This window comes from Gossypium hirsutum, chromosome D12 (assembly GCF_007990345.1).
Source record: "Gossypium hirsutum isolate 1008001.06 chromosome D12, Gossypium_hirsutum_v2.1, whole genome shotgun sequence".
Taxonomy (NCBI): Eukaryota; Viridiplantae; Streptophyta; class Magnoliopsida; order Malvales; family Malvaceae; genus Gossypium; species Gossypium hirsutum.
In genome coordinates this window covers 52,021,619-52,045,753 of record NC_053448.1, presented here as the reverse complement: position 1 = coordinate 52,045,753, position 24,135 = coordinate 52,021,619, and the positions used below count along the sequence as shown (strand labels likewise).

The 24,135-nt window shown below is 35.6% G+C and overlaps 3 protein-coding genes and 1 pseudogene across 4 annotated transcripts in view; 3 read left to right on the top strand and 1 right to left on the bottom strand.

Moving 5' to 3' along the window:
• The window catches only part of LOC107946479 (guanine nucleotide exchange factor SPIKE 1-like), a 19,583-nt pseudogene extending 17,940 nt beyond the window's left edge, over nucleotides 1-1,643 (top strand). Inside the window, exons 27-28 of the transcript XR_005922152.1 lie at nucleotides 93-1,070; nucleotides 1,184-1,643. The product of XR_005922152.1 is annotated as a guanine nucleotide exchange factor SPIKE 1-like (transcript). The remainder of the gene's footprint in view (nucleotides 1-92; nucleotides 1,071-1,183) is intronic.
• Nucleotides 1,644-4,423: 2,780 nt separating this feature from the next.
• LOC107946480 (L-ascorbate oxidase homolog) lies at nucleotides 4,424-7,016 on the top strand. Its single transcript, XM_016880827.2, has 7 exons — nucleotides 4,424-4,689; nucleotides 4,763-4,872; nucleotides 4,968-5,238; nucleotides 5,319-5,421; nucleotides 5,519-5,864; nucleotides 6,090-6,455; nucleotides 6,537-7,016. The coding sequence occupies exons 1-7, from the start codon at nucleotides 4,531-4,533 to the stop codon at nucleotides 6,832-6,834; spliced, it is 1,653 nt and encodes a 550-aa protein (XP_016736316.2). The 5' UTR covers nucleotides 4,424-4,530; the 3' UTR covers nucleotides 6,835-7,016.
• Nucleotides 7,017-8,435: 1,419 nt separating this feature from the next.
• On the top strand, nucleotides 8,436-10,574 carry LOC107943817 (probable membrane metalloprotease ARASP2, chloroplastic). Its single transcript, XM_041107054.1, has one exon. The coding sequence runs from the start codon at nucleotides 8,762-8,764 to the stop codon at nucleotides 10,103-10,105; it is 1,344 nt and encodes a 447-aa protein (XP_040962988.1). The 5' UTR covers nucleotides 8,436-8,761; the 3' UTR covers nucleotides 10,106-10,574.
• Nucleotides 10,575-11,434: 860 nt separating this feature from the next.
• On the bottom strand, nucleotides 11,435-14,541 carry LOC107946481 (cadmium-induced protein AS8). The gene is made up of 4 exons (XM_016880828.2): nucleotides 14,414-14,541; nucleotides 14,021-14,267; nucleotides 13,733-13,939; nucleotides 11,435-11,827 (listed from the first exon to the last, which is right to left on the bottom strand). Exons 1-4 carry the CDS (start codon nucleotides 14,414-14,416, stop codon nucleotides 11,814-11,816), a joined length of 471 nt encoding a protein of 156 aa, XP_016736317.1. The 5' UTR covers nucleotides 14,417-14,541; the 3' UTR covers nucleotides 11,435-11,813.
• Between the last annotated feature and the right edge of the window lie 9,594 nt (nucleotides 14,542-24,135).

Below are 24,135 nucleotides of genomic sequence, written 5' to 3'. Positions count from 1 at the left end.
AATGCTGCCAAGAAACACTAACTTAAGAAATAGGATTTCTACTTTTTGCAAAATTGTTCATATTTTACCATTATCTATGAATCTCTATGTTGTAGGCTCTTGTTGCTAGAAACGATGGTGTTTGGAGCAAGGATCATGTCACAGCCTTACGTAAAATTTGTCCTATGGTCAGCAGTGAAATCACATCCGAGGCATCAGCAGCTGAGGTTGAGGGATACGGTGCTTCGAAGCTCACTGTTGATTCTGCTGTTAAGTACCTACAACTTGCAAATAAACTTTTCTCTCAAGCTGAACTCTATCATTTCTGTGCAAGCATTTTGGAACTCGTTATTCCAGTTTATAAGAGCAGAAGAGCATATGGACAACTGGCTAAATGTCATACATTGCTCACAAACATCTATGAATCAATCCTTGAGCAGGAGTCAAGCCCTATCCCTTTCACTGATGCTACTTACTATAGGGTTGGATTTTATGGTGAGAGATTTGGTAAGCTGGACCGGAAAGAATATGTTTACCGAGAACCTCGTGATGTGCGCTTGGGTGATATAATGGAAAAACTTAGTCATATATATGAATCTAGGATGGATGGTAATCATACATTGCACATTATTCCTGATTCCAGACAGGTGAAGGCAGAGGAGTTGCAGCCTGGAGTCTGTTACCTGCAGATAACAGCTGTTGATCCAGTCATGGAAGATGAAGATTTGGGAAGCAGAAGGGAGAGAATCTTTTCTCTTTCTACTGGAACTGTCCGTGCTCGTGTTTTTGACCGCTTCTTATTTGACACTCCATTCACGAAAAATGGCAAGACCCAAGGTGGATTGGAAGACCAATGGAAAAGGAGGACTGTTCTTCAGACTGAGGGCTCATTCCCTGCACTTGTCAATAGGCTCTTGGTGATAAAATCTGAATCACTTGAATTTTCTCCGGTTGAGAATGCGATTGGAATGATTGAAACTCGAACAGCAGCCCTACGAAATGAGTTGGAAGAGCCTCGTAGTTCCGAAGGAGACCAACTGCCTCGTCTTCAGAGCCTGCAAAGAATTCTTCAAGGCAGTGTTGCAGTTCAAGTGAGCTAAACATCTTTCTATATTTTTCAGTTTCCTGTTCATTTTTTTCCCTTTGAAGTAATTATATGGGTAGGAGTGATTTCCATACTGAAAAAGACACTGCACGCATGCAGGTGAATAGTGGCGTTCTGAGTGTGTGCACAGCCTTCTTGTCTGGTGAACCTGCCACAAGGTTGCGTTCTCAGGAGCTACAGCAACTTATTGCTGCACTCCTTGAATTTATGGCTGTTTGCAAGCGGGCAATTCGTGTACACTTCAGACTAATAGGAGAAGAAGACCAAGATTTCCACACACAACTAGTGAATGGATTTCAATCTCTCACAGCAGAGCTATCTCATTACATCCCTGCAATTCTATCAGAGCTCTGATAATGTTGTAAGCATTACTTGCTCCGAAATATCTTTCTGGTGCAAGCTGTTCATAAAGATTGTGACACATTCTTTTTGTAGATCTGTGCTCAAATGATGATTGTTGATGTATGTAATAACCAATTTGTTTGTGTGCAATGGTGGATTACTTATTGAAGCTATATCCCTCCTGCCTAAGCAAAATTGGGCAAGGCATTTTTGGTCAGTGACATGTTACTTCTAGCTTTTGATGGTCAGATGAGAATCAGGTAAAGCTCATTTGCCAAAACGCTATGTAGTATTATTCAACAGGTTTTACAAAGGACCTCTAGAAATGGGAATCTGTATTTTCTGATTATCGTTTAATTAATCAATCACAAGAAAGAATCATGCAGGGTTAGGGTCATGAATATTAGATGGAACTTCCTACATAATTCTGGAAAGTGATTGGTTAATTATAGTGGAGTGAAGGTAAGGGTATAATTATGCAGGTAATGGCAGTGCTACTACTGACTGCACAGCACACCTGACACTGCTAAATGCTGATGCTATAATTTGTGCGGTTGGGGACGTTTTGGCTTTAGAATTGCGGTTTACTAAGATTTTTTTCTTCTTTTGTTATTAAGTGTAAGTATGAACATCATGATATTTTTTTATTTATATTTTAATTCTATTCACTGGTGAAAAAGCTCTTGTTTTTCCATTGCGAGCTTGCCGGAAAAATTACGACATATTTATTGAGTTAAAAACTGAGTTTATGGCAGCCACATGGAGTCTCCTAGAATTAATTCCTTTAAAATACAGTGATCTATTTTAGTTTGCATATATACCGATGGCATCAAAATCAGTAACATTTGTGTCATATACTAATCGAACAATGCCTTGCCCAATTTTGCTTAGGAAAGAGGGATTTAAAAATTTTACTACCGGATCTTAAATTCGAAAAGGTGTAAATTTTTAAAAATAAAAATAGTGAAATGATTTCATGATTAAAACTAACCGATGAAGAGTTGAAATTTAATTATAAATTATTTGACTTTTAATTATATATGTTCAGTTGGTTCTTTTATTAGTTTGGTGTATTTAGTTTTTTTTTGTCTCACGCTATAATATTGTTACAATATCTAATTTTACTATTATTGTTGTTTTTACATTAATCAAAGGAACGTATTGCTCATCTAAAGGGGCCCTAAGTAATCAACATTCCCTTCTATTGAGGTAAGCGAGAACAAAAACATCTAGGCCAAAGTGTTTGATTGAAATTGAAGTAATGTATGACAAAATTTTGGATAATTCACCATAATTCAAAAATCAAGTTTTGTATGTATAAACTAAAAACGTGGTTTCAAAGTATGGATATATAGATGAACACATAATTCATTTACTTTTACAAGTTATGGTCATTTTTACCTCATTGACAAAGGTCGAAAATCACAATTAATCCAATGGCACAAATTAATAATATACCACTATTTTAATCTAGTGGCATCTTGAGAAATGATATCTAAACACAAAATAAATGTTGATATGACCAATATTTACTCTAATTAGCAGGATCAGAACAAAACGCATTAGGAACAAATTAAAAAACACAAAAAAATTAGGATTACCCATAATATATCTTAAATATATACAAAACATATTCAATATGCCAAAAACTTATTCAATAACTTTTTTCTCAAAGCATATCCTATATGCCAAAACCACAATTCAATAGCATATATATAAAACACAGTTTAATTGCATACTTCTAAAAAATGATCACGTAAAACACAAGCATAATTGTTGCAATTCAAGAACCATATTTATATGCTTAACCCGATTTTCATAAAATATGAACAAAAGTCATATATCCTATATATAAAAGTAAAAAATTTAAGATTTATTTTTTAAGAAATAAAAATCGAGGAAATATCAACCGCTTTAATTAACTAAATTGAGACTTTAGCGACAATCGCACAAACTTTCTATATCTTAGAATTTAATAATGGAATTCACAAATGAAAATTTAATCAAGAAATTATAAATTAAAAAAATATAAATTTTTATTGATTATTTTATCACATTTTAATCGTGTAATGGTCACCGTAACAAATTAAATATACGATAATTTTACAATTTAATATATGGGTTCAAACCATGTGACTCCATTCTCATATAAAAAATGAAATAAGTTTAAATATTGAAAATTAAATAAACTTTATAAACTGAAATTGATTGAATTAAATTATAAATAAATTGGTCAAAAATAAACTTAAACAATTAAAATAAAAAGGTTTTGGCACTTGAAATTTTAAAAACTTTCATGATGCATTTAAAAAATGTTACTGCTGTCTCATTCATTTTGGCATGGTTTAATACTGCTCCTGAACCTACTGGTAAGGAGGTGTGGCACTTGACATTTTTGTTACAGAATGGTATATTGTGTTTACTGGGAAGGATTGAGATGAGCTAAAAGCTGAATCAAGTTCCGAATTCATTGTTGGGGAAAAGCAAAATGGGCTGTCATTCCCGATGAGTTTGGTGATATTAAAATCTTGTGTAATTCTATTAAAGCTGTGCCTTGGTATGTAAACCTGCTAAGCCTCTTGCCTTTTCTTCCTCTCCCCCTTCAAATTGGCTTAAATTTGATATGATATTGATGGTTCTGTTAAGTAACAATCTCAGGCTGCTGGCATCGGGGACATTCTGTGAGATGATGATGTTGGAAAGTGATAGCTCAAAAGCAGCAAGTACAGCTCAGCTCATCCCCAGTAAGTGGCTTCTGCTTCAAGAGAAATTTAAAGAGAAAAAAGTTATACTATAACAGACTAGACTACTAATAAGAATCTTTCCTTTTCAACATTATCCCCGTTCCCCATCGACAAAGCTCCAACTCCCCTTTTTCTTTTCTTTTTTGTTCAACGACAAAGCGCCTACTCTAAATCTAAAGCAGCAAAAGAGAACAACTAAAGTAAAAGATTCATTACTTAGCAAATAAATAAATAATTAAATAAGATACACTGATAGATGGATAGATGCTGGTCTTTCCAGGCGCACAGGTTGGGCCAATTTCAATTAATCCCATTGTCTCATATATTCTTCTCAGCTTGGTGTTGTGAAGGATATTCAAAATGGGAGATTGTAGGGGAGATAGACTTAGAGCATGTTGTTTTATCACTATCTTGGTTATGCTGCTTGTGTGCTGCTGCACCAATGGAGAAGATCCATACAGGTTCTATACTTGGAATGTCACGTATGGTGATATCTACCCTCTTGGAGTGAAACAACAGGTTCCTTCTTCGTATTTGTTTTTTTTTTCTTCTTCTTGGTTCCTTTTCATATTTACATCTGATGTGATGGCAGGTGATATTGATAAATGGCCAATTTCCGGGACCACAAATTGAAACCGTGACCAACGAAAACTTGATCATTAATGTCTTCAATAGCTTGGATCAACCCTTTCTCATCTCTTGGTTGGTTTCCCTATCCTATCCTATCCTATGCTAAGACTAGATCTATTTTGTTGTGATTGTAAGTTGTAACGCAGGAGATTTGATTGAATATACAGGAATGGCGTGCAGCAAAGAAGAAATTCTTGGCAAGACGGAGTATATGGCACGAACTGCCCCATCCCTCCTGGGAGGAACTTCACCTACACTCTTCAAGTGAAGGATCAGATTGGCAGCTACTTTTACTTCCCATCGCTCGCCTTACATAAGGCTGCTGGCGGTTATGGTGGTTTCAGGATTCTTAGCCGCTCTGTTGTTCCTGTTCCTTTTCCGCCTCCAGCTGCAGATTACACCATTTTGGCTGGTGACTGGTACAACAAAAACCACAACGTATGTTTTATTATGTTTATATATTCCATTGCTCTTTCTTCCGTTTCATGATTTTACGCTTGGAGCTCTATACTCTACAGGACTTGAAAGCGATTTTAGACAGCGGTCATGATCTACCCTTCCCTGATGGCCTTATCATTAATGGCCGTGGTGCTAATGGGTATACATTCACCGTTGATCAAGGTAAGAAATCATGGTAGCTTTATTTTGGTTGGGATTTGTGTGCATAGTAATAGTCCTGGAGTTGGCTCATGGAATGAGTCTCTGAGGTTTTGAACAGGCAAGACCTACAGGTTTCGCATATCCAATGTTGGGATTACAACATCCATCAATTTTAGAATCCAGGGGCACAAGTTGCTGTTAGTAGAGGTAGAAGGAACTCACACACTACAGAACACTTATGATTCCCTTGATATTCACTTGGGGCAGTCCTTGTCTGTGTTGGTTACTGCTGATCAACCAGCTCGAGATTACTACATTGTGGCTTCGACCCGTTTCACTTCCCAGGTGCTGGTCACTACTGCAATTCTTCATTATAGTAACTCAGCAGCAGCCGTTTCTGGTCCTCCTCCTGGGGGACCAACTACTCAAATTGATTGGTCCCTTGAACAAGCTCGATCTATCAGGTATTGCTTGCACCGGTTCCATTTATTTTCCTTTTTCCTATCAACTGTTACAATCCACTCCACACAATAAAGCAATTCACAGGAGAGATAATATTGACTTCCTTGGCAAAGACTATCCTGTCTTCTGGTATATGATCTCTTCTTCAGTTTTGGTCGGATAATATGTCCTGTTGAATACTTGTTCTCTGGTTAAATTTGTTAACTTATGCCAAATATCAAAACTAGGCTCAATCTCACAGCAAGTGCAGCAAGACCTAATCCCCAAGGCTCATACCACTATGGATTGGTGAAAACCACACGTACCATTGGACTTGCAAGTTCTGCTGCTGTTATCAATGGCAAGCAGAGGTATGCCGTGAATGGTGTTTCCTTCATCCCAGCTGACACTCCGCTTAAACTAGCGGACTACTTCAAAACCTCTGGAGTATTTTCCCTTGGAAGCATCCCAGATGCTCCCACCGGAGGTGGTGCGTACTTGAAAACTTCCGTCATGGCTGCTGATTATAGAGGTTATGTTGAGATTGTTTTTGAGAATCCAGAAGACACTGTGCAATCATGGCACATTGATGGTTACAGCTTCTTTGTTGTGGGGTATGTACAAGTAAAATACTAGTATTTGAATTTGCTTATCTTACATATGAAGACAGATGTAAAACTTTTTACATTTTGCAGGATGGATAGGGGGCAGTGGACTCCAGCAAGCAGGTTAGGTTACAACTTGAGAGATGCGATTGCACGTTGCACAGTACAGGTGTATCCAAAGTCATGGAGCGCAGTATACATAGCTTTGGATAATGTGGGGATGTGGAACGTAAGGTCAGAGAACTGGGTACGGCAGTACCTAGGCCAACAATTCTATCTCCGCATTTTCTCCACTGCAAATTCATGGAGGGATGAATATCCAATCCCAAGGAATGCGCTTGTATGCGGTCAGGCGCTAGGCCGACGCAAACCAAACGAAAATCTTTAACACACTCACTCTACTGTGCCTGTCGTCAAAATTTATACATGTACACTCTATTAACTGTTAGCCGTGCTGCCAAAGGTTTAACTCAACTCAAGCCTTGTACCTTTATTGTTTGCTTTGTTTAACTCAACTACACTGTCAATTTAGTCTTTACATTTATCTATTTATAGCTATACTTCCTTATATATTTCAAGAAAACAAACTCTTATTTCCTACACTGATTTAATACATTGGAGGACTGACACCCAATTTTGGGACAACTAAAAGACTAAATTTATACATATACATATATAATATATGTATTTCAATTAACATAGTTTGTTATGTCTCATCAATGTAAATTATGTAGAATAATTGTGAATTAGTAAAAATAAAATTATATTATAAAACCATAAAATTTATGGGTTTTTATATAAAATTAACTTTTAATGTCACAAAGAAAAACAAATCTGTAAAAAAAATCGATTACACAAGGTGTAAATGTTGACGGTTAGATTTTTTAGAATTAAGATTAAATTGACAAAATGTATAAATGTTAAGGATTAAATTTGTTATTATCCCAATTTTAAAACTTGCCACAATTAGCCATGACAAAATGAATAGTTGGGTGACTATTTTGTAACTTTTCATAGTTGAGTGACTAAAAAAAGCAATTTATTAATAATTGGGTGACCAAAAAAGTAATTTAATAATAGTTAGGTGACTACTAGTGTAGTTTACCTTTATTTTAAACATACTTTATAATATATTTATTTTAAGTATATATTTTAAGTCAATTCGGTTAAGTCAATTTATGCTATAAAAGTTGATTAATTCAATTATCATATATGATAACCAATTAAGTTAGAAAAAAACTAATTAAATCCATCGAATTAACCATAAAAAGGTTGGTGTTAAGGTGGTTCCAGTGATGATGTTCATGGTATTCATAGCTTTCGATTAAAAAAAAAACCCATAGACGATGCCAAAATGCTAGTGTCTTCTTCAAGCTAGCAAGGATATAGGCCGAGAAAGGGACTTGAAAGAGGGTTGAATCTGCTAAATGAAATAAGGTGAGCTTAGAGGGTATCGGAGTTGACACTACGGTCGTGCTCCTATACTTAAAACAATTTAAAGCTCAAGGGATTTTAAGAGAAGATAAAAGGGGATGAAGATGATGGAGTGGACGTACCAAAAAATACCTCCCAAGGTCCTTTTTTACTTCTTTCTTTTACGTGCTAGTTCTCTCATTTTTTGGGTTAAGTTTCATCTGTTTGCTATGTGCCATGATTCGACTATATTTAATATTGATCTTTTGCAGTGTAAATACTTTATGAGATAATATTTGATATATTATCGGTGCATAAATCACATACACCATTAATGAATCACAAAAGCAATAATTAAAATGATAAAATCTTTGAAGACTTATAAATTTTATATTGATAAATTTATTTAATCATAATTAAAAGTAATTAAAATTGATTTATAAGTCCTTAAAGATTTTATTTATTGATGGGATGATTTAATATAATTTATTGATAGTGCATCAACTCTTAACATCTCATGTTACCTTTTGGGCTATCATGCATGGTAAAACAAGTTACTAGATAATTGTATAATCTGAAAAAAAATGAAAAGATGAAATTTTAAATATCCAAAAAATATAGGAACTAAAAAAGGTAATTAGACGAGACAGGGATATAGTGAAGCACAGCGATGCATGGAGGGGGTGATGTTGGGATTTCGGGTAAATGAACGGGGGCATTTCCCTCCACACAGATGACACTACAGACCCCAACCCAAACCCAACAAATATGAATTATCCTATTACTCTGCTTCTGTTTTTCGCCACACGATTTTCTCTTTTTCATTTTGTGGCCAACACGATATCATTGTCTTCACTTTTCTCTTTAATCCCCTATCTTGTTTCAGCCCAAGGATCGGAGCCATGCTCCTTCATTTCTCTCCTGCTTCTTCTACTTCTCCACCTTCCCCTTCTTCTTTCACCTCCAATTATTTCCTCCACAGATTATCAATTTCCAGACCACCGTACTTGGAGTTCCCATTAAAACCCAGAACCCATCTCTTTAAACCTACCTCTCCTCCCGTTTCTTACTCGACCAAGACCAAGTTGTTGTATCCTTCTGCCAACAGGGCTGAATTCAGGTCATACGCTCTTCCTGGATTTGATTTCGGGAGCGTTGAATCTGTGTTGGAGGCCGCTGGCGTTTTGACTGCCATCATTGTTGTTCATGAGACGGGTCACTTCCTCGCTGCTTATCTCCAGGGAATCCGTGTAAGTAAATTTGCGGTTGGTTTTGGTCCAATTTTAGCCAAGTTCAATGCCAACGATGTAGAATATTCTATTAGAGCTTTCCCATTGGGTGGATTTGTGGGGTTCCCTGATAATGATCCGGACAGTGATATTCCTGACGACGATGCCAATTTGCTTAAGAACAGACCCATATTAGATAGGGTTATCGTCATCTCTGCTGGTGTTGTCGCCAATATCATTTTTGCGTACGCTATCATATTCACTCAAGTCTTGTCAGTTGGATTGCCAGTGCAAGAGCCATTCTCCGGGGTGCTCGTTCCTGATGTCAGACCCTTTTCAGCTGCTTCCCGGGATGGCCTTCTTCCCGGCGATGTTATCCTTGCTATTAATGGTATTCAATTGCCAGAAACTGGGCCTCGCGTGGTTTCTCAGGTTGTTGACGTTATAAAGAAAAATCCCAAAAGAAATGTGTTTCTAAAGGTTGAGAGGGGAAAGCAGGATTTTGAAATTGGGGTCACTCCTGATGAGAACGTTGATGGAACTGGAAAAATTGGAGTCCAGTTATCACCAAACATAAAAATAACAAAATTGAGACCCAATAATATCTTTGAGGCCTTCAATTATGCTGGAAAAGAATTCTGGGGTCTCACATATAATGTTTTGGATAGCTTGAAGCAGACTTTTATGAATTTTTCACAATCAGCAAGCAAAGTGTCAGGTCCTGTAGCCATTATTGCTGTGGGTGCTGAAGTTGCAAGGTCCACTGTGGATGGGCTATATGAGTTCGCTGCTCTACTAAATCTTAATCTTGCAGTGATTAACCTTCTCCCTTTACCTGCACTGGATGGGGGTTCACTGGCCCTGGTACTTTTAGAAGCAGCTAGAGGCGGGAGGAAGCTTCCTCTAGAACTGGAGCAGCGGATTATGTCATCTGGTATCATGTTTGTTTTACTCCTTGGCTTGTTTCTTATTGTGAGAGACACACTAAACCTTGAGTTCATTAAGGACTTGTTATGATTATCGAATACCTTTTTGAAGTTTGGACGTCGCTTGGGTTGAAGATTGAGTGGGATGAATCCCATCCATGCCTATGATGATGTCTTGGAAAGAAGATGAATTTGGTTTATAAGACGCTTGCATAATTATTCTTGCTTCTGCAAAAGATGCTATTTTTGCAGGTACTTGTAGCTTATTGGCGTTACGTTTGATTCCATGAAGATTTCTATATTCCCCCACACTGTTAAGATTTGTTTGAAGATAGACTTCAAGAGCTTGTTTCTACCACATGATAACGTCATTGAGGTTTACATACCAATTAAATATAATTTCATGGTAAGAGTAGGAACCTTGAATTCGATGTCAGCTGACCATTTGAGTTCCAAGAGAAAGATAAACTCATGTTTTCACCAAACTTACTCTTTTTTTATGTTTTTCTCGTCTTAAAGATTGCTTTTAATTTAAATCCAGTGAGTACTTTCAAGTTTCAGCTGGTATATAAGTATGGTATCATTTGTCCAATTTGGTGTCTCTTTTGGAGCAAGTTTTTCCCATAAAAGCTTGATGCTTAGCCTCGGGAGGCATGTAAGTTGATAGAAGAGAAATGAGAAAACATTGGGCATGTACCGACTGCGAGATTTGATGCATACAGTTGAAAGGCAGGCATTTAAGTAGGCTGGACTTGGAAGAAAATTGAGGGTTAACAAATTAACAATGCATATTAAAAGAGGTAGGCATCCATCTATCTAATCCAGATATATAAGATGAATGAGCTTTTTTTGTGGTAATCATGAAATTGATTTCTTATTCCGTTTTACACTTACCATCAACTCAAATAGAGAAGCGATGCATTCAATTGGTCTTATTTCACGCCTTCTTCACTTGGACTCTTGAGATAGATAGAGGTCTCTCCACTCCATGGAATACTGCAATCTTGATTGATCAGGCGTGAGAAGACTTGATTGTTGAGATAGGCTATTCATTTTGAGGCCTAACCGAAACAACGCTTCTGTTCCCTCCCCTCATCCTCCAACTTCATTCACGCTTAACTTGGCAAGAAATGGGCACCCTTGCCTCACCAACCTTTATACTTGAAAGTTGATCTATAATTGAGAATATCGATGTTGTATTAGGCTCTTACATTTAAATTTTAGAGAGAAATTAGAAAACAACAGTCAGCAAGTACATGGATGGACACTCACTCAGCCATACCAGTTTTTTACCTTATTATCCTATTCCCCTTCCCCCCAAATTCGTTCCTCGTACTAAACTTCGAATTCTATTGGGGGCAAAATCAACTAGCGTAGGATCAGTCCACAGCATATTAAAGAAGAAAATAACAAAAATGCATTGGCCTACTATTCCTTCCTGTATCCGATTCATAGCTGGTTGCAACCTCAAAACACTGTAGGACACCCTGATGTACGGTTAAGTTTACAACTTGAAAGTACTCTTTACCTTGAAAACTAAAATGAAATCATCTCTCCAAACTACGAATCCTGCCTGGAATGAAAAAAAAAAAGGAGAGAAATGAAAACAATATCCTATCTTGGGCTTGAGCTTGGGCTTGGGCCCCAGGCAACAATTCCTTTCTATCTTCCTCGCGTTTAGCATTATCATCTAGAAGCACATGGTCTGCCTGCCATGATCCTACCAAATGCACTGCCATTTTCTCCATCATATAATTTGCAATCTCTCACATTCACATGGCGTTATGTATATAAAGCACCTAATCTTTTAAACCTGCATCAACCAAGACTGCATCAGTACGCGTCACTTCCATCTTCATATAATATATGCAAATTCACTTACTAACTAGATAGGACAAATTCTTCTATGATGCAGCTTTAGGAATCTTCTTATCAGTTTAATACACTGGTTCTTATAAAACAAAGAAAGAAAGCAAGAAAAGAGCTATCAGCAAGACACCCAAGAAAATAGTTATATTTCCCTCATTAATGGTCTTTTAACAGCTAGATTTCCCAACATTCTAGCCAGAGAGACAATGCACTTTGAAACAACATAAAACATGGAAGAAAATGAGGCATCTCCAAACAAAGACAAGCTAAAACATGCTAGTTCAGGGAGAGAGAGAAATAGTAACAATCCAAACCAAAAGACAACTTGAAAGAAAACCCCAAGTTCTCATTAAGTCAAGCTTCAGTTTAGTTTCCATGCCAAAAGAGTGAAATTCTCTTGCATGTCTTCCTATAATCATTAGGTTTGAACCAAGACATTTTGAGATATATTCTGCCATAAGTGGGGCTAAAGCCATCATGTACCCTGTTGAACAATCAAGTACCCCAAAAAACCCACCTATAGCTTTCACAATTTGAGAGATTCAAGGGAGAGGACCACCCATTGGGATGAAGCACATTTCATCTTTGATATGGTACCGGTCATAGCTTTAATTTTGGGGGGTTTTTTAATAATTTTTAATGGAAGTAAAAGAAATGAGTAAAGAAAAGAAAAAGAAATAGGACTCCTGACTAAAAGTGCCACATCATCATTTGCATATTTCAAATTTCCGCGCAACACGCCACATCACAATAGTCAACAATGATCTCATTAGTGTTGACAGAGAAATTCTAACACTAGTATTGATTGGGCTTAATTTTACAAATTATGAAAATAGGAGGACTTGGTTTATATAAATAAAGCTATAGGAACAAATCCATTGTTTCACTTAAGTACAAAGATCAATAGTACAATTTATCATTGAAAAATATATCATTCAGAATTCTGAAGGAAAACAAACCAGCTACTATCATAACCAATATGAAAGTTCTACACTTCATCCAACTCAAGCAAGAACAGGAAAAAGAGATCAACAGTAAACTACTCTAAGAACACCTAAAGTTCTATCCGTCATTCAAGTTAAGCTCACTCTTCGTCCTAAATCATTATGGCATGTCCAAATCAAATTTGTAAAACCACGACACTCACGTCAATGTCCAAAATCATAGGTCAAAGTCCTTATACCATAAGGTACAATCAAATTGTCAACTAGTTTTAGTATGTTTTGATTCATAAATTGAAATTATCCTCCAAGTCATGGAAGCAGAAATGCTGAGTTTTTAATCACTTGTTCATTCCCCTTCTCACTTTATGTCCAAATCAAGCATGCCATAAAGTCAGCGATCAAAATGATAAGAGAAAACAAAAACAACATAAAGAATATATCTCAAAATTTATGTCATCTCGGTCATTCAGGAACTAAGTAGGATTTGATTCTAAAATTTAAGTCATCTCGGTCATTCAGGAACTAAGTCTTAGTGTTTTGGATTGTTCTATTCATAGTATGTCAGAATATGATAACACACACCTAAACAAGAATTTTCAGTTGAGTGTTAGTTATTATATAAAGTTCAAAATAGTAAACTTTGAGCTTTAGGCATGCACACACACACAAAACAAAAAGAATAGATGGCATCAAATAGCAAACAAAAATGCGACTGATGTTAAAAACTGAAACTTTAGCAGAAAGGAATAATAAGGCTAAGGTACAATTAGCAAACAAGGTCCAACAGAGAAAATCAGAAGTAACATATTGAATAGATTGCAGATGATGGATGCTACAAAATTAAAGTTGTGATTGATTAGATAAGAACAATGTAGAGCAATTTGGAGTGGAACTTTTGAGCATACCTTTGCGAGGATGGAAAAAGCGGGTGCTAAATCTTTCTACACCTTCCCAAATAGAGATAGTTTGTGAAGGCAACATGGTTGAGAGTCTTGTAGTGGCTTCTCTTTGAAGGTCGGGGAGGTGAGGAGGTGCAAATCTATAGGAGGCAAGAGCAGGTGTAATTTTGGTAGAGACAAAATCCAGTGCCCGGGTTCTGGCTGTTCGAAAAGCTGGAATTTTGGAAGCGAAAATATATCAACACAAATTAAGATTGCAATAGGCAATGGGGAAAGAGAGAGTATAGAAGAGACCATTGTATGGAAGTTGAAAGAAGGAATTTGCAGGAAGACCAATGCCAACACCAGCAAGGGTTATACCCACACTGAAACCAATCCCACAGCCAGCTCCAACATAACCAACGACATCGGGGCCAAACCCAGGTCCCCATCCAACACCACAACCAATGCCTATTCCCATACCCCAAAACGCACCCACCGTCGGATGCACTGGGTTCCATCTTTCATATCTCCTGAACACTCCTTTTATGATCATGGGGTCCTGCGCATTTACCAAAAATGCAAACGCAAACTTCAATGTTGAGCTGTGGGGAGATTGGGATATGGCTACCAATGGAATCGGAAGGAAGGCAAAAGACAAAAGGAAATATAGGTAAAATTAATTGTGGAAAGAGTAAGAAGCATTACCATCAAATCAATCGCAAAATCCGCGTGCTCTAGCCTGGATTTTTGGGGTTTGGGTTTGTTATGTTTGGGATTATTTCTTTTTCATAACATCTTGTTCCCACTCCACGCCACACATGTTATCCTATTCTAATTTCTACCTTATCCTATTCTAATTTTATAGGTAAATTATCAAAATAGTCACTTTTATTTAACTGAAGTTACATTTTAGTCCATTATATTTGAAATGTTACGTTTTAGTCACTTACGTTAGCCTATTGTAACATTTTAGTTACTGAACTGTTAATTATCATTGACGGTGTAATAGTAAGCTGATGTGGCACGTTAAATCATCATTTCAAATAAAAATTTGAGGTTAAATTATACAATTGGTCTCAATTTTTTTGTTTGGAGTAATTTAATTTTTTTCTTTTATATTTTTTATTTTCCATTCTCTTTTGCTTCTTCCTCTGTTTTCCTCCATTTTCCATCTCTTTTAACATAGTTTTTTTATGTTTTCCATTTGTTAAAACTTTTTTATGTTTATGAAAAAAAAAGATGAAAGCTAAAACCAAAATAAAACTTGCTTCACATATTCTCATTCCACAATTACAAACTCTCATTGCCCATCACCGTTTTAACGAACCAATTTGGATCCTTCAATAACCTAGTCCACAAGCTTGTCTCACTTGAAGACCTCGACAATGGTGACTTATGGCAGCTCACCCTTAAAAAGTTTTTCGAGCTTATTCCCTTAACCTCTTAACCAACCCTCACGACCATCTTATCTATCTTACCCATAACATTCTTGCCCTCTCAAAACTATATTGTTTCATGGATTCTTCAAACAAGCTCTACACTCTCAATGACTAAAATTACCACCATACTAAACATACCCTCAACTTTAGCCAAACCAGTTTGGTTCCATTTTCCCTTTCTCTCTTCGGTTCATCCATGCTCGGTTTTCAATCAAAGTTGCTTGAGAATATCCAATAAGGTTTAAATTAATTTTACCGTTTGTTTAATTTTATTCGTTAGAAAATAAAAGAAAATAAAAGGAATAATCTAGACGATTCTGTAAAAGTTTGGAAACGGAAAAAAAATATTTTGAATATAAAGAATTCAATTTATGTTTAGATTTGATTAAGGATATTATTTTTTATATTGATTAGTTAAATCCAACTTCAGTTTCAAAATTAGGTTATAATCAAATTGAGATTTGATTAAAGAATAATTGATATTTGGTTTTGAGTGAAATTCAATTTAGGAATCATGTAAAAAAATGACTTGATTTATTTGGTAGGAAATGATTATTTTTTTTGCAGTGAAGAATGTGATAAAAGAGAAAAATAAAAATGAAGAAAAAAAGGAAAAAAAGAAATAAAAGTATAGGGACTAATTTTAACAAATGAAAAATATAGAAAAATTATGTTAAAAGAAATGGAGAAGGGAGGAAAACTGAGGGAGAAAGAGGAGAATGGAAAATAAAGTGAAAAAAAAAAGTTCAAAGAACATAAAAGAAGAAAAATTAAATTGCTCAAAACGAAAAAAGATAGGGACCAATTGTATAATTTAACCTAAATTTTTTGTTTGCAATGATAATTTAACATCCCACGTCAGCTTACTGTTACACTATTAACAACAATTAACGTTCAGTAACTAAAATGTTACAACACGATAACATAAGTGACTAAAACGTAACATTTTAAACATAAATAATTAAAATATAACCTGAGACAAATAAAAGTGACTATTTTATAGGACCCTAGTAGCCAAGAGTGCTATCCCTGGTATCCTAGCGAAAACAGTGGCTACTGCGGCTTGGGATGACGGAAAGTGGTGGCAACGACGGGTTTGGGGGAAATGAGGTCTCCTTATTGGCAGAGGAACTTATTCAGCTATCGGTCAAAAGCTCGATGGTGGAACCAAATGACAAACCAACTCTAATCTGCACTATTTGGACAAAGAAATCCTACAATCCGGATAGCTTCAAGGCGCATATGAAAAGTATCTGGAAAACAAAGAAAAAGTTTGAGATCCAATCGGTAGGGCAAAACCTTTTTTTGATTGTGTTTGGATTAGAGAAAGATTTAGAAACTGTTATGGAAGGTCAGCCATGGTTGTTCAGGAAAAACTTAGTTATCTTTGATCGATTGACTCAACTGATGGAAAGAGATCAAATCAGGCTTGTTTCATCCCCGTTTTGGATCAAGATTGGGATATGCTTACCAGAATTTGATAAAAAAGACCTCTTGCATGCTATAGGGGTCACTTTTGGAGGCGTTCTCAAATTTAAAGTTAATGGTGAGTTCTGTTGCCTTAGAATTAAATTAAATGTACAGAAACCCCTTCGTAGGGGTATATTTGTCTCAATAGGCAATGGGAATAGAGTTTGGATCCCTTTCAAGTATGAAAAATTACCGACATTCTGTTTTGGTTGTGGAAGATTGGGGCATGGTCTCCAAGAATGCACAACAATAAAACCTGCAGAAAAAAATAGAATTAGAGAAGATCTACCTTTCTCTTTGGCATTAAAAGCAGAATTAAATTTGGTTGGAAATGAGAGTTTAAAGTTTAATGCTCTACCAAAAAAACTACCACAATGTTCATATACAGGAAGTATCAAGGAGAACCAGGAAACGTACTTACATAATGAAAAAAGCAGCGATATGATTCAAGGAGTACAAGAGGATTCTTGGTTGACAGCAACAGGAACAGGGATAAAGATGCAAAAGGAAGGAGAAATCGATGAAAAAAAACAGAGAGAAGCAAAACAGACGAAGATATACTGAAACCAGTCAAGAAATCCAGTTGGAAAAGAATTGAACCAGCAGGAGTGATTAAATATTATAGAGCAGAAAGTAAATTACAGAAAAGGAAATTGGTAGAGATTGAATATGATGATTATGGTACAGAAGAGACTCGGGAAGATGAAGCAAAAAGGATGAGATATGGTAGACAGGATTTAATAAATGAGGCTGAAACAAATTTACCGGTAGACAACCCCAACCAAAATAGATAGGCGGTTGCCAAAAGGCAAGCCGACCGGACGCAATGAAAATTATATGCTGGAATGTCCGTGGATTGGGGAGTCCACGGGCAGTGCGAAGGCTTCGGTTTTTACTGAAGCAAAATAACCCCCAAATGGTCTTCTTCATGGAGACTAAAGTTAATGAAAGACGTATGGAGAAAATTAGGAGGAGGTGTAGTTTTATGAATGGGTTTGATGTAAGAGCAGTAGGTACGCGAGGAAGGATCTGCCTAGCATGGAAAGTGGAGATTCAGGTTAGTCTAAAAACTTTTTCAACGAGTCATATTGATGTGTTGATCAAATAAGAATGTGTTAGTAAAGAATGAAGATTCACAGGGTTTTATGGGTCACCTTATATACATAATAAAAATGCCTCATGGAATTTACTAAGAATTTTGGGCCAAGAACAAGATCACTCTTGGCTAGTGAGTGGAGATTTTAATGAAATAATGTACTCTTTCGAAAAAAGGGAAGGCCAGCCAAGGTAGGAGAAAAGTATGGCAACATTCCGTGAAGTCTTAAAGGAATGCCAACTTATAGATGTGGGCTATAAGGGAGCATGGTATACATGGGAGAGAGGGAATCTACCGAAAACGAAATTAGAGAAAGACTAGATAGGGGTGTTGCAAATGAAAACTGGATGAAACTCTTTCCAAAAGGAAATATACATCATTTAACGTCTTCACTTTCAGATCATTTCCCCATTTTTATCAACACAACTAATGAAAACAGTTTCAAGGGAAACCTAAGATTTAAATTTGAAGCATGGTAGACCACAGATGAGTCGATTGAAGAGGAGATTAAGAAATCATGGGAGTCCTCAAATGGATCTATTTTTGAAAAGATTGAAAGACTACAGACCAGTCTGTCAAGATGGGCAAAATCAATAAAGAAGATACGAAAGGGTTGACGAACAAGCTCACAAAGGAGTTAGAAAATTTAATGGAGAAAGAAAGAGATGATGATATAATGGCACAGATAATTGATACGAGAATTCATCTGAATATAGAGATTGATAAAGATGAAATGTATTGGGAACAAAGAGCACGGGTCAATTGGCTTCAGCTAGGGGATAAGAATACGGCATTTTTCCACAAATATGCCTCAATGCGAAAACGAATCAACACACTAAACAGGCTGGACACAGATGATGGAAAGGAAATTTTTGAGGAACCAGAAATAAATGAGACTGCTACAAAGTACTTCCAGAATCTATTTTTGTCTAATGGAGCAGGGAATCTATCCCATCTTTTAACAGGCATTAACAATAACATTTCTTTAGACATCAACACAACCCTATTGGCAAAATATACGGCAGAAGAGATCTTTATTGCAGTAAAAGGAATGGGGCCCACTAAAGCACCAGGCTACGATGGCTTTTCGGCACTATTTTTTCAAAAATACGAAGCATTACTTCCTTCAAAAATGCCCACTCAACTCTATCGTAAACCTTACTCATGTCTAGCTTCACTGCCATGAATCCTTTTTTCCCTATTCGTTTTTGGCGTAGTGTATGTAGAATTTCATAGGCTATCAACACATTATCGGATATTAGCCTTCTTGGAACGAATGCACTTTCAGCATTGTCAATACATCTTCCAATAAATTCCTGAAAACGATTAGCAATAGTTTTGGCTACAATTTTGTATATAACTGTGCATAGACTAATGGGTCTGAAGTTAACAAGATTTGTGGGGTTGGAGATCTTTGGAATAAGTACTATCTTAGTTAGGTTTAAAGATTCGTATGAGTTTTGCAGAGGAATGGGTGTCACTAATTCTGAGATGTATTTCTACAGTCTCTTACGTAGTAACCATCAACGGGAAGAGAGGCAATGTTTTCAAACCTACTAGAGGACTCCGACAAGGTGACCCACTTAGTCCTTTTCTTTTTCTGATTTGTAGTGAGAGACTTTCGTCTTTGCTCAGGATAGCAACAAAAGAGGGTTTGATAAAAGGAGTTAATGCTAGCAGAAGGGGCCCGACGATTTCACATTTACTATTTGCAGATGATTGTATTTTGTTTAGCGAAGCTACAAAGAGTAGAACAAAGATTTTAAAAGATATTTTGAGGGAATATGAGATTTGCTCCGATCAATGCGTGAATTTTAATAAATCCACGATTTTTTTAGCTCTAATACAGTGGAAGGGGACAAAGAAGACATCTCGACTGAAATATAAATAAGGCACTCGAAAAATATGAAGAAATATCTAGGACTCCCTAATGTGGTAGGAAGGCAAAAGAATGAATCTTTTCAGAACCTCAAGGATAGGATTAAGTAGAGGATTGAAAATTGGAGTACACGATTTCTATCTTAATGGGGAAATAGGTTTTCATAAAATTAGTACTTCAAGCAATACCAACTTATGCTATGACATGCTTTCTTCTACCAAAATCACTATGTGGGGAGTTTGAAAATATTTTTGCTAGATTTTGGTGGCAAAAAGGTAAAGGAAAGAAAGGAATTCATTGGTGCCAATGGAAAGCTATGTGCAGTTCTAAAGAGGAGGGGGGTATGGGTTTTAGGAATATGGCTCAATTTAATATATCATTATTAGCTAAACAAGGATGGAGGATTATTAATAACCAGAATGCTCTCGTTACACAAGTAATTAAAGCCAAATATTTCCCAAATGACCATTTTTTAAATTCCCGTTTGGGAAATTCTTGCTCCTATGTGTGGAAAAGTATTTGGGCAGCTAAAGCTATAATGGAAAAAGGACTATGCTGGAGGGTTGGTACGGGTACTAATATATCCATTAATGATGATGCTTAGATTCCAGATGCAGTTAATTTTAGATTATCAACAGCGACCAATTCTATGCATGATTTTAAAGTAAATGAGTTAATTGATAGTAATAATAGACTTTGGAAGAGGGAGCTGAAAAATAGTACCTTCACAGAAAAAGACGCAGCAAGAATCCTTCAGATCCCCTTGGCACGAACACCTCATGAGGACTTCCTCATTTGGAGAGGTGAATTGTCGGGTGAATTCACGGTCCGAAGTGCCTATAAACTATTACAGAGTTCGGATGAAAATCTTAGAGCTTATGCTTTACAAACCATCTACAGAAAATTCTACAAAAAACTTTGGAGCCTGAATCTACCAACAAAAATAAAGATTACAATCTGGAGGTTATCATGGAATTATTTTCCTACAAAGGTGAATATGTAGTACAGGAAGTTATCAGTCAATACAAGTTGCCTCCGATGTGGAGAAATAGCTGAAACAATGGACCATTTATTCCGAGAATGCCCTGTTATAGTAGAAGTATGGACAACACTACCACTTCAGAATATTGAACCAGAGCATGGACTTCGTACAGTGGCTTACCTGGGTGTTTGAGCAGCTCACCCCTTGTCAAGGTCGCCTTTTATGCTGCGCACTTTGGGCCATATGGGGAGATCAAAACAGAAAAATACACGAGGAAAAAGTCAGTAATTGAAAAGAAATTGCAAACTTCATCAGTAACTACATTACTGAGCTTACTGGTTTCCAAAAAAGAAAATCGGTAATAATAACAGAAAACAAAAGATGGAGGCACCCACATTGTGAGTTCATCAAGATTAACTTCGACGGTGCATACAATGAGAGTCAGAACCGTTTAGCTTCAGGTTGTAACACCCCAAACCCGGTCTAAACGTTATTATCGAATCTGGCGATGTCACATTGTAACACCCTTTTCCCGTATTCGACGCCAGAATAGGGTATGAGGCACTACTAGAAGACATACATTTGCATACGTATTAAACCAAGTTATGAAATTTCATCCGAATTAAAACTTTTAAATTATTAACGTGCTTTTATAATTTTTTACAACATATCCTCGAAATATTATATCATAACAAATAGGGCCTACGAGACCCGATATTTACTCATGTAATTTAAAGCTTCATTTCCATTTCATTCAATTCACAATTTCTCATGTTCACAATTCAAATCAATTTCTCAATCCAATATATATATTTCAATAATCTAAGAATATAATTCAAGTTACACGAACTTACCAGACTAAATTGCAGAAATACCAAAATTCAAGGACATTTTGGTAATTTTCTATTTTCCTCGAATTTTCACCCAATATTGATATAAATTAATATTTCATTCAATTTATTAATTTAAATAATAAAACAATTCATTTCATGCAATTTGGTGACTTTTTGACATCTTTACCAATTTACCCTTAAAATAATACTTTTATTCAATTTAGTCATTGAACCTAAAACATGCAAATTGACCATTTTTAATGAGAACTCATGCTAGTTGAAATCATTTATTTTCCTCCTCCTCCTCTCCATTCCACATCCTTAATGTATAATATGCTTATATGTAACATTATCTATAATTCCACCATTTATTTATATATTAATTCAAAGTTGTCCACTTGAGTCATAGTCACTAATTATTTATATCTTGAGACTCACATATCTTCTTACCATAACATTTTCAGAATTTTTGGTTTAGCCAATAAGTACAGTTTATTCTTTAAAAATTCCCCTGTTTCACTATTTGACAGTTCTGGCCCCTCTTCACTAAAAATTAATTATCTATTTGTACAAAATTTGGATGATGTTTCCGTTTGTTTCTATTGAAAATAAACTCATTAAGGATTTTAAACATATAAATTTAAGCCTCTAATTATTTTATTCAATTTTTGATGATTTTCCAAAGTCAGAACAGGGGAACCCGAATTCATTCTGACCTTGTCTCACAAAATTTATTATATCTCATGATTTACGATTCCATTACTTACACTATTTCTTCTATGAGAAACTAGACTTAATAAGATTTAATTTCATATTTTATTCATAATCTAATTATATTTCCACAATTTATGGCGATTTTTCAAAGTGAACCTACTGCTGCTGTCCAAAACTGTTTTAGTGTAAAATGTTGATTACTAGGTGTATAACTCCCTTATTCCCTTTCTCTATAATATTTCCCATTACTTTCACTTATTTCTCTTCACTAATATATCAAGAACTTAAGACCTTATATAAGAAAACTCTACTATAACATTATTCCCATGCTTTTTCAATAATATCAAACTTAAAAATATATTAAAATCTTGATGTTCTTACCTTGATTTTCTCTCTCCTCTAGCTTCTATTTCTTGAATCTAACTTGATATTATAGCTCCCTATTGTCTCCTTATCATTTTTCTCTCTTGGTGGCTATGAAAATTTCTTTGATTTCTAAGTGAAAATGGTGAATTTTTGGTGAGAAGACCAAATTGTAAAGAAAGGAAAACTTCTTTCTTTTCCTCTCTTCTCACGTTGGTTGCATGGAAAAGATGATAATTTTTTCATCATCTTTCATCCCTTTTATATTAATCATTTAATAATAAAATAATACTAAAAATCTTAATAAAATATTAATTAAATAACATTTATCTATTTAATTAATTAAAAATATCACAAACAATATCATTACCTTCTAGAATTCTCTCTCTCTATTTGACCATTTTGCCCTTTATAATCTTTTGAAATTCCGTCCTTGAGTCATCATTTAATTTGGTAAAATTGCAATTTAGTCCCTCAAAATTCTTCACCTTTTCAATTTGGTCCTAATTTGTCCATTTTCCTTAGATTATTGGTCCTTCAAATTTTTCATATTTACACTTTAACCCCTCAAATTTTGAGTATTTACTCTTGGGCAACAAAACTTTTCTCACTTTTGCAATTTAATCCTTTCTTAAATTAATATGTCATAATATACTTCCCAATGTTGACATAACTCAATATTACCCTTTTTATCACTTTATTTCCTTATTTTACTATATCAAGGATATTATCTTACTTTCTTACTGTAGTAATTTTCGGGTTATTACACAAGTATTGTGGCCAGAGATGCGGAAGGAAAAGTTCTTTTATCCTGTTCAGAGATCCACAATGACATAACCTTTGCATTTGCCGTTGAAGCAATAGCCTGTTGGAAAGCAGTTCAAATAGGAGTCGAAAAGGGATGGCAGTCAATCATCTTTGAAGGAGATTCCCTCGCAATAATAAAGAAATGCAACACAAAGGGTCATGATCGATCACTGGTAGAGGCATATATTTATGATATCCAACAAAAAATAAGTGGCTCCAATAATATCAGATTCCAACATACACCAAGATCTGCAAATAATCTTGCACATATTCTTGCAACAGAAACTCTAAGAAGAAAAGAGGAGATATACCTGGAAATGGAAGTCCCTGAGTATGCCGAAGAGCAAAAAAGGTACAATTGGGTGTGTGAACCAGATTAGGAAAGCTTCAGGAGATGAAGAATGGAAGAGAGAAAGTTTCAAAACAAAAAAGAAAATGAAATGTTTCAGAAGGAAAGTTTTGAAGAATGAAATCGTCAACTGGGCAATGAAATGATAGAAAGAGGAGAAGAAAGATTTCAGCAAATTCTGATTGGGCAATGGTTCGGCGCATTAAGTGTCGTTTCTAGAGTATTCTTTAATAATATCTAGATGTTTGTTTAACTTTGACCTTCTGAAATCTTGGGCCGCTTTTCTTAGGATAATAGGTATATATTTTTATTTTGTACAAATGTTTTATCTTATTAATAAAAGCCCAATTTGAAATAATTTAAAAAAAAAATGACTATTTTATTAGATTACTCAATTCCATAACATTTCATTCTCACACCACACCACACCACACATGTTATCCTCCTCTTCCAACTGCGAATGCCAACCCATTAACAGATAATGAATCGAAGAGG